This window comes from Vanderwaltozyma polyspora, genomic scaffold (assembly GCF_000150035.1).
Source record: "Vanderwaltozyma polyspora DSM 70294 KpolScaffold1068 genomic scaffold, whole genome shotgun sequence".
Taxonomy (NCBI): Eukaryota; Fungi; Ascomycota; class Saccharomycetes; order Saccharomycetales; family Saccharomycetaceae; genus Vanderwaltozyma; species Vanderwaltozyma polyspora.
In genome coordinates this window covers 1-9,805 of record NW_001834551.1, presented here as the reverse complement: position 1 = coordinate 9,805, position 9,805 = coordinate 1, and the positions used below count along the sequence as shown (strand labels likewise).

The 9,805-nt window shown below is 34.2% G+C and overlaps 5 protein-coding genes across 5 annotated transcripts in view; 2 read left to right on the top strand and 3 right to left on the bottom strand.

Annotated features, from left to right (window-relative positions):
* The window catches only part of NAB6, a gene marked incomplete at both ends in the record, with an annotated part of 3,934 nt that extends 1,960 nt beyond the window's left edge, over positions 1-1,974 (bottom strand). Inside the window, one exon of the mRNA XM_001642503.2 lies at positions 328-1,974. Coding sequence (XP_001642553.1) covers positions 328-1,974 — 1,647 coding nt within the window.
* Positions 1,975-2,806: 832 nt separating this feature from the next.
* Positions 2,807-3,682, top strand: GPI12 (N-acetylglucosaminylphosphatidylinositol deacetylase; the record flags this gene model as incomplete). Its single annotated transcript, XM_001642502.1, has 1 exon — positions 2,807-3,682. The coding sequence occupies one exon, from the start codon at positions 2,807-2,809 to the stop codon at positions 3,680-3,682; it is 876 nt and encodes a 291-aa protein (XP_001642552.1).
* A 128-nt stretch (positions 3,683-3,810) lies between these two features.
* On the bottom strand, positions 3,811-5,511 carry AEP2 (Aep2p; the record flags this gene model as incomplete). The annotated part of the gene is made up of 1 exon (XM_001642501.1): positions 3,811-5,511. The coding sequence occupies one exon, from the start codon at positions 5,509-5,511 to the stop codon at positions 3,811-3,813; it is 1,701 nt and encodes a 566-aa protein (XP_001642551.1).
* Positions 5,512-5,987: 476 nt separating this feature from the next.
* Positions 5,988-7,463, bottom strand: RIT1 (tRNA A64-2'-O-ribosylphosphate transferase; the record flags this gene model as incomplete). Its single annotated transcript, XM_001642500.1, has 1 exon — positions 5,988-7,463. The coding sequence occupies one exon, from the start codon at positions 7,461-7,463 to the stop codon at positions 5,988-5,990; it is 1,476 nt and encodes a 491-aa protein (XP_001642550.1).
* An 800-nt stretch (positions 7,464-8,263) lies between these two features.
* YKU70 (ATP-dependent DNA helicase YKU70) lies at positions 8,264-9,805 on the top strand (the record flags this gene model as incomplete). Its single annotated transcript, XM_001642499.1, has 1 exon — positions 8,264-9,805. A coding segment is annotated over one exon (1,542 nt), but the record flags the coding sequence as incomplete, so codon positions are not given.

The following is a 9,805-nucleotide window of genomic DNA, read 5'->3' as shown; positions in this document are numbered from 1 at the left end:
TGGAACAAATTTGTTTAGGGGTAACAAAAGTGTTTCGGGCCCCCCCGGTTCAATTTGGAATAAATTTGTGGGGTTGGAATTGGAGCTTTTTTATTAGTTAAAAAGTTTTACAAGGTAATTTGTCACCCCAACCGGGGGGAAAACTGGGCTCAAATTTGCACAATATTCCGTTTTTGGAAGTATCCTTAAGTCAGCATGTTTTTCTGGGCAGTATGCTTGTAGGGTTCGTATGTTTTTCAATAAGCTTTTCGTATATGAACGATCATTTCATAAACCAACGTCATTGATATTTATTTTGATAAATTATCATTGATTGAGTCGAGATCGTCATCTAAGATTACAATTGATTGTCTCCATCCAAATTAGGTGAATTAATCGAGTATTTTCAAATTCAGAGTTTAATTGATTTGAAATATCTGAAGTGATATCTACAAGCGATAGTCGTTTCATATTTGGAACAGTTGGATTCTCCTTGTTGAAGGTAACGAATACACATTTGGAGATGCCTGAATCTTTTCTTTCTAATCTAATTCTGTCCATGACATCGACAGTCATTGAAATGTTTAAGAATGTCAGAATAACAGTATTCTTTGGGAGGTTGGCATCTCTTTCAGCTGCATTGATTATATCGACAGATTCTATGATGTAGCGTTTGTTTTCAGGGCTTAGAAGAAAGCTCAATTTTGAATTCATAAATCCTTCTTTTGAGGTAATTGGTTGGTTAAATTCAACTGCGATAGATCTGGTGGCTCCTCTCTTAATGATATCATACTCTAATGACAGAGGTAAAGCGGGGGAGAAATCAGATTCTTCATCATCTGGCCTGTCTTGATTTTTGTATTTCAATAAGACGAAACTCAAAGTTAAATCATTGGAATTCAACTGAGTTTTGAATTCTGATAATCTTTGTAAGACGCTATTGTAAAAATCTAGACAAATTGGACGTGAGAGGAAACTCAATAGAATTGATTGTGTATCATGATTGTTTGCATTATCGTCATTGTCATTGTTGTTGTCATTGTCATCATCGTAATCGTCATTGTTTTTGTTGTTGTCATAAATGCCATTCGAATTGATCAGGTAGACACTTTCGATTGGTCCAAAATTCACGAATTTTTTGATAAAACAGTGTAGGTCTACTGATTTATCGACGTTTTCGAAAAGCAGAGATCTTGTTTGGTATTCATCGTTACCTTTAGGTAAGACTTTGTAACTAATGGTGAACCTATTCAGAGAATTTTCTTGGAAACGTTTAATAATATTTTTTTGAGTAAAACGACCGCCGTTATTGTTCGTATTCCTATGCGAGTTATGATTACCACGTCTATTATTATTGTTGTTGTTGTTATTGCTGCTGCTGCTGTTGTTATTATTGTTATTGTTATTTGAAGAGGCATGAGCTCTTGAAGAAGGAGGTAAATTTATAGTCGGTGGAGCCGGATAAGCGCTACTTAATCTTCCCATCGAATTCCCACCTTTTGAAGGTGAAGGCCTTGCAAACTGTTGAGAATACGATTGCCCCATAGTTGGAGTTGAGACAAAGGGAGACCCCATCAATAAATGAGAAGGCAACAAACTTGCACCATACGCAGAATCAAAAGGTGTTGGTGGAGCATTAGGTATATGTTGGTTAGTATAATACACACCAGGTGAATTCGACAACTGAGAATTTATCATATTGATAGCAGCTACGGCATCTCTACCGGCTAGCCCTTGGTGATAAACTGGATAACCTGAATTCAAGTAAGGCTGCTGATGCTGATGCTGGTGTTGGTGTTGGTGTTGGTGTTGGTGTTGTTGCTGTTGGTGTTGTTGCTGTTGAAGAATTGGCAAATGTCCACCATTGTGATGTGACTGCTGTTGCAATTGGGCATACGAACCAGCCTGTTGCTGCGATGCTGGAAACTGTGACGATTGTTGGTATTGCGTAGTAACATGGCTATTACTGCTGTTTTTCCTGGGAGATCCAGCCATCGTCCCTCTTACCCTTATTTCCGTGAAACTCTTGTCTAATATCCCAGCAATATCTATATATATATGAATATATATATATTTATATGTAGCTAGATGAGTTTATATTTAGATATATGTATATATATGTGTGTGAGCATATATATAAATATAAATATATCAATCCTAGTGCAAAAATTCAAGCTCAAACTCAATTTTCTTTTGAGAGGAAAAAAAAAATAAAAGTTCCTAACGTCTCTGCTTACAAAAACCTCTTGCACGTACGTCACCCTCCCCTTCTCAGAACAAATATCGTCCTCAATCAACCCTCCAATCCTTTATATAATCCATCACAACCTTCATTTGTGTCCTCAACTTCTTGATCCTGATCCTAAAATATTTGATACGTTTGAGTTTTTGCAATTTTTTGCTTTGTCTCACGATTCGACTGCTTTAGGTTAAAGGAAAACAGGGCAAAGGCGTCTGGTCTCTTTAGTTCGATTCGAAGTTTCATAATGGCCGCAAGGTGAAATTTGTAAAATGAGGATGAGCCAGCATACGTAAGAAGGTTTGGATTTGATGTATATAATGAATGTAAGATAGATATTGGTATTGGGGGTTAGGATTAGGAATGGTTTTGGATTAGTTTTAGTATTTGAGTTTTAGGATTGTTTTAGGATTGGTTTAGTTTGGTTTAGTTTTATGATTGTTGAGTTATTAGCTGGGGGGAGAAAGGGAAGTTCGAAAACTTTCAAGACTTGGAATTTGACTGCTAAAAATAGAAGTATTATTGTGTTTAATTTAATTTAATTTAATTTAATTTAATTTGTTTGTTGGTTTTTGGAGGTTTATTGTGATGAGTTGGATGAGTTTTGTCTTCAAGGCTATAAAGTTATATTTTTTGTTATGGTGTGGATACGTTTGGTTTGCTGGTGCTATTAGAGGGGAGAATGCACGTCAAGTTAGAGGACCAGGGTATTTCTCTGGTTCTTCTTCTGTCAACTTGGTGATTGCACATCCCGATGATGAGGTTATGTTTTTCAGTCCCACTCTGATGCAACTCGACAACTGGCTCCCTAATGATGTGGCTATAAACGTGATCTGTTTCTCTAAAGGCGTTAACGTCGATGGTTCAATCGCCGGTGAGTCACGTGCTCGCGAATTGAAAAAATCAGTCTCGATGTTGATTGAACACGACAGACCTGTCACTGTACATCAATTGGACTACAAAGATGGGAAGGATCAGATCTGGGATTTGGACTCGATGGTCTGGGATTTGAAGACTTTGATTAACCCTTCCAAGGACTACAAAAGAAAAGACCTTTTGATCACTTTTGATGAACATGGCGTCTCAGACCATCCAAATCATATTGCGTGTCACAATGCAGTCCATAGATTAATAGAAGAAGAGCCTTTATTCATGGCGTATCAGTTGGAAAGTCATAGTACAAACGTCATTTTGAAATATTCCTTTTTCGCCCGTGAAATCGTAAAATATTTCTATAATTATTGTCACCAACGTATAAAGGGTCAAACTTCATTGAACAAAAATATGGACGTCCCTTATGAGTATGTGTTGTTCAATACTCATTCGGAGTATATAATGGCATACGCAACAATGTTGAATGCTCATGAGTCCCAAGTTGTGTGGTTCAGATACGGCTGGTGGTTCTTCTCCAGATTGACTTATGCTAATGAATTAAAATTGTTCAAGGGTCAGATTATAAATTAAGAATATAAATTGTTTTTCTTTACAAAAATTGAATGAATATTTGTTATATTTTATTTACAGTTTCTTGTTCTTTGTTCTCGTGGTGTGTGTGTGTATGCGTTTGTATTTCCTTTTTCTGATCATTAATCTCACCATAATCTTCCAATTATCATATCTTCTTCTTCCATCTCGTCATATCTATCTTGCCTCTTTTTTTGACTTTGAGATTTTTTATCCCTTGTAGACAATTTTCTTAGCATTAACTGCTTTCTCTTTTTGAAGGCCTCTCTCAATTGAATCCTATTATTTCTATCGATTGACCATTCCTCTATAAAGAATGCTGCTTTCTTAAACTGGCGCCTTTCAATCAGCCAGTTCATGGCTAATGTTTGGTACTTGTTCAGTAAATTAAGCTCCGCTTTCTTTACGGCCACATTCTTCTCTGACAAATGAGGAATAAGAACATTTGAAACGATTTCAGCGGCAATTTTACCATTATTTGTTCTTTTGAAAAGTCTATAAAATTCTTCGTAGATCTGAAAATCATATGGTAAAACCACATCTTTTCCGGTACCTGCACCATTCCAATTTTTCATCATATTCCAACAACCATATCCGAAGGTCCCTTGTCTATCAATTTTAGGATCCCATAATCTGTTACACCATTGGATTAATCTTCGCCAAAACATGTTATCTAATGAAATATCTGGGTACATTCTAATGAATTTATCTAAAATTTTCATAGCCCCATCAATATTTCGATCCTTATATATGTATGAAGACATTATTGCTATTAAAATTTCATTTGATGGAGCAGAAGCAACCTTTTTCTTTTTAATAAATAAATCTAATGGATCTCCATGGGAAGATATCCCCCAATGTTCTTTGATGAAACCATCCATCATTTGTTTTTGAAAGGTATGTGCTAATGAATATACAATAGTGCTATCCAATATACCTGAATGCTTAGATTTCCAGACTTTCTTATTCAGAATCATATTAATAACTTCAAACAAAACAGTATTCGGTACTGTAGACTTATAAGAAGATGGGAATCTTGTATTTGGGGAATTTGAACTCAATCTAGAATTCTTTTTGGTTTGCTTAGTCACTGCATAAGATGCCTGTGGAACCAACCAAAATTTAGGTAGACCACCGCATCGTAACCTAAGGAAATTCACCATTGTATCATGATCAGTGATTTTTTCAATTGAGCCTTCGGCATCGATAATGTATTGTAAAACATTCTGGGCTTTCGAAAGTTGAGCTTCCTTTATGAATATCGTAATAAATAAGTTTAAATCTTTTAGATGTAAAGCATTCAATTTAATTATTCCTGACTCCTTAGGGATTGTCGATGTATAGAGTTCAAATATCTCATATATCAATTCGGTATAAGATAAACTATGATGGTTCTGAATTACTCTTTTAATATCATGCCCATTACTCTTATAGATTCTATTAATAAAAATTGATAATTCATTATACGTTAAGTCACCAGATTTAAATAGATTTTTCACAAAATCATCGTCACCTCGTAAACTAGCTAGTAGATGCAATGTAAACTTATCGATCTCATTATTTTTCAAGTAATTTCTCCAAATATTCTCAGGAAGAACATCTGATTGCTTAATGATAGTATTGGAGTTCCTGGAATGCACTAGGCTATCTAATTCAGATTCAATAGCATATTTTACAGATGTAGTTGAATAATGCTTTTCGTATCTGGAAGTGCTAATAGGTGTTATCCTTTTAGACTTTATCAATGTTAAACCAAAGCATGATTTCGACAATTGTACTGCGACATTCTTATATGGAAGTTTTTGAGATCCAATAAATTGACCCAACATTATTCACTTCCTAATACATATACAGTACTCGCAGTCACCTTCTTTAAGCCTTATTCAGCACTCTTTCAGATACTAGTTCTTGAGTAATCAACTCTTCTATTGCTGGTTAGGCTTTCTTTTAACTGTCTTGAAGAGATTGATATCAAATTTCGATGTATATATACGTATCTAATGATAAGATCTAGACAATGGGGAATACCTCTAATAAGGTATACCTCTAACTACTATTAATGATCTAATGTCAACTATTCAAAGGCAGTTAACACTGGCCATAAATGCTAGTAATTCTGATGCGCTATTTAAATATTATAATTTTAATTATTCCTCCAAAGGTAGAGCTTTTTCGGGATTATTTAGTGTCAAACGGTAACATGAAGTTTATCTCAGAATATTGAGACGCAATGGATAGTTTATTAAGTGAAGTCATTGGAAATACCAAGGTTTATTTCCCTTAACTTATTTTATAAGGATGTATCTCAATTCGACATTAAGTATTCGTTGACACTATTTAAGGTTGCTCTTGATGGATTCACATTTCTTCCTTTTAAATGTGATATTAGCTTGGTCAAATGTTTTCTAATAATAATCTTGTTAACTTCATTTGGTTTTGAAGTGTTCCAATCTAAATCGTAATGTTTGCATAGCAACATTAATACTAATGCAATTGACATGTCGGTACCAGAGTTACAACAGATTAGAATTGGTAACTCCGATTTTGCTTTATCAGTTGAAAAAAATGGTTCAATTCTGGAATGCAATTCGGGAAGTGTTTTTCTTAATGCTTTAGAGCTCTTCTTAGATCCACTTTGTAGTTGATTTATTACTATTCGTTGTGTAATTTTTTCCTCATTTTTGCTAACACTTAATTTGCACGACTCGCTGAATACTATTACCATCGAGAATTTAGAAAGAAGCTCCGAGGTCAGGCTATCCCCGATTATTAATCCATCAGCTATTTTGCCCAAAAATATATCAGTAGTGATCATATCTAGTGGATTAAAAGCTTCTAGCGTCTCTGTTTCACTGACTTCTTTTTGTTTTGCTGCTAAGAGATCCTCGACTGTTGATTGAAGAAGGTCTTCTGATCTGTCAAGATCATTGAACTGCTCGATATTATCCCAAAACATATCAGGATTCAAACCATGAGACCATAATTCATGGTCATCAGCGGCACCTTGTACATAAGTAAACCCATGCCTCTTATCCACACCGTCTTGGGCCCTATAGCTCACTGTGCATAGAATAATAGGAATTATTTCTTCATCTTCTGGAGTTTCCCATACATCATTTGTTGATTCTCCAGTAAATATGTCAGTGGTACTTTGCAATAAACTTGATCCAGGGTGAATCCAGATTGGTCGCAATAGCTTCCCATTAAACTGCTTATATAAGTCACTGCCGTCGATAATTGCTAGTTTATTTAATCTTTCAATCAGCAACGGGAGCTTTTTCAATATTCTCTGATATTCAGAATTCGGTACTGTAGATGGTGGTACAAATAATACTTTTGAATAATCATCGTTTAACTGATCTACTGATTCTAACATTAGAGAATTTAATACAGCACACCAAATCGGCACAGTTTTGCTCAATGCATCAGGGATCTTTTTACCTCTACGTGTACTATCTACAATTACTATTCCACCATTCTGAGCTAAAGTAGGTAGTAAATGGAAATTTAAACGTCTTGTACTAAAATCCCATTGATTTATATGGCCATCGGTACTCTTAAAATAACTAGTCTGTTCAAACAACTTAGGATTGCAGTACCACAGACCACACCTCTCATTTGGAATCACAGGGAATTCAGGGAAGAAAGGTATAACAGTGTCTTCCAGAAATCTGGCATCTAAAAGAATACTTTGTATTCTATTTTTTAAAGATTTATATTCTTTCTTGATATCTTTATGTATTTGATTTATAGAATAGTCATCTTCAACCTTGCTCACCATAGTCAATGGAATTAATTCACTAATATACAGCACTTGATTGATCTGAACTATAATTAATTATACATTTACCAGCAATATTGGTAGGTTTTTCCCAAGTATTCATCAACTTTATAAAAATCAATGAATTAAACATTTCGTTTCTTGCTAAATGTTTTAAATTGCTAAATTTTAAAAGAGAATTTTGGAAACAAAACGTGAATTTTTTTCAATACAATCTGGATAGCAGCTGGTACTTACTTGATCTAGTAGATTTATTACCAAGATTATTACAATTACATACATATGACTATCATCATCAACAAGTATACAATCACTAATACTATAATAATTTTATTGAATGCTTAACTCAGGATAGTAGTGGCATTGCTATAAGCCTTATATATATATATAGTTAATACCTCCTGGTTTGTTAGCCTCACCATTTCTTACAATGAAAATTAGGCCAATATACTTAGAGATTACTTATAGATGGCATCTAAGACGTTAATGATCCAGTTTCAGTGATCACCTTGGTGTTGGTGAGATAAAGCTTGTGTCTTCTCGATATAATAGATCATCTCATCGTCAATATGATTTTAATATAAAGAGAGATACCTTAATCATACCCGAATTAAAAATATAGTTGATGAAATGTTTCAGGTTTAATGAAGAAAATGGAAAGGTAGGAGCACAGTTTTGTTTTTAGTTCATTTTATCATCGGTTCTAGTAGTCATACTGGTATAGTATATCCAAATTATCTTATATATTGGGTATACTTTGATATAGATTGTGATAACTTTTAGTTTCTTGGTTCACTGCAATGCCAAAAACAAAATATAATAAAATATTAGCCAATGATGAAATATTAGATGATGATGATATTTTAGGTGATGGTAATCATTTTGATGAATCAGAGGTACCTGATGGAAAGAGACCGAGTTATAGGAAATACGATGTCCATGAAGGGATTATGTTTTGTGTGGAATTGTCAGAACAGATGTTCCAACAATTACCTGAATTAAATTATAAAGTACAGCTATTGGAAATACTCGAGTCCCTTTTAGAGTTAATGTCACAATTAGTGATAACAAGGCCAGGCACTGGTGTAGGCTGCTACATATACAATTGTCATAAAGACAATTCTAACAATAATATTTTTAACTTTATACCCTTGGAAGATGTTAATGTCAAGGCAATGAAAAAAGTTAATGATCTACTAGATGATCTGTCTAATGAGAGAACTACTTTGACTAAATATTTCCCTTATGACAAAACTCAGCGTACCCCTTTGGAATCTTTATTAGAATTAACACAAGATGAACTTGTGAAAAATGTCTCGACTCCAAAACCCTTTAATAATAAGAAGGTATTCCTATTTACAGATAATGATTCACCAACAGAGGCTTCAGACAAGGCAGGTAAGGCAAGATTGAGAAGACTGTTTGACGATAATAATGAAAATTTTATTACCTTTGTTCCATTTTTTATCAATAGAGAGAACAAGCCGTTTGATAGTTCTTTTTATTCAGATATCTTTAAATTGGGCAATTCGGAAAACCCATCATCTGATTATGAAATCGAATTTGATGGCCCAAGTACAAGACCAATATCTGCATCTTACATAAAATCTAGAGTTTTAAGAAAACAGGAGATTAAAAGGGTTTTGTTCCAATGTTCTTTAATATTGAACAAAGAAATGAACTTCACCGTTGCCATTAAAGGTTACTCAATCGTCAGTCAAGAAAAAGTGGGAAGCAGGTACAAAATGGTTTATGAACATGAAGATGTACGGAAAGAAGCATTTTCTAAGAGAAAAATATTAAATTGTATAACCGCTGAAGAGGTTAAAGAAGGTCTAACAAAAGTTTTCCCTTATGGTGATCTTAATATAGAACTTTCAGAGGAAGACATCAAAAAAGTTAAAGAAGCTTATCTTGAAGATGGTCCATTTTTAAAGTTATTAGGGTTTAGATCACTCGAAATCTCTTTACATTATTATAATAATATAACAAAACCAAGCTTCGTCGTCCCTGATGAATCTAAAATAGATGGATCCATAAGAATGCTTGCTTCGCTTTTTAGAACCATGAGGAAGAAAAATAAAGTAGCAGTTCTTTGGGGGAAACTTAAAGGTAACTCCCATCCAGGACTCTGGGTACTCTCTGCATCAAATGCAAGTGATCCCAATGAAGGATTTTTTTTATACAGAATACCTTTTCTTGATGAAATTAGAAAATTTCCAGTAATAACTACAAGCAGCTTCAAAGAAAATGCGATGAACACCATCGAATACGAAAATATAAAGAGAACTACAGAAAATATTGTTGGTTATTTCAACTTGAAGCATGGGTACATACCATCA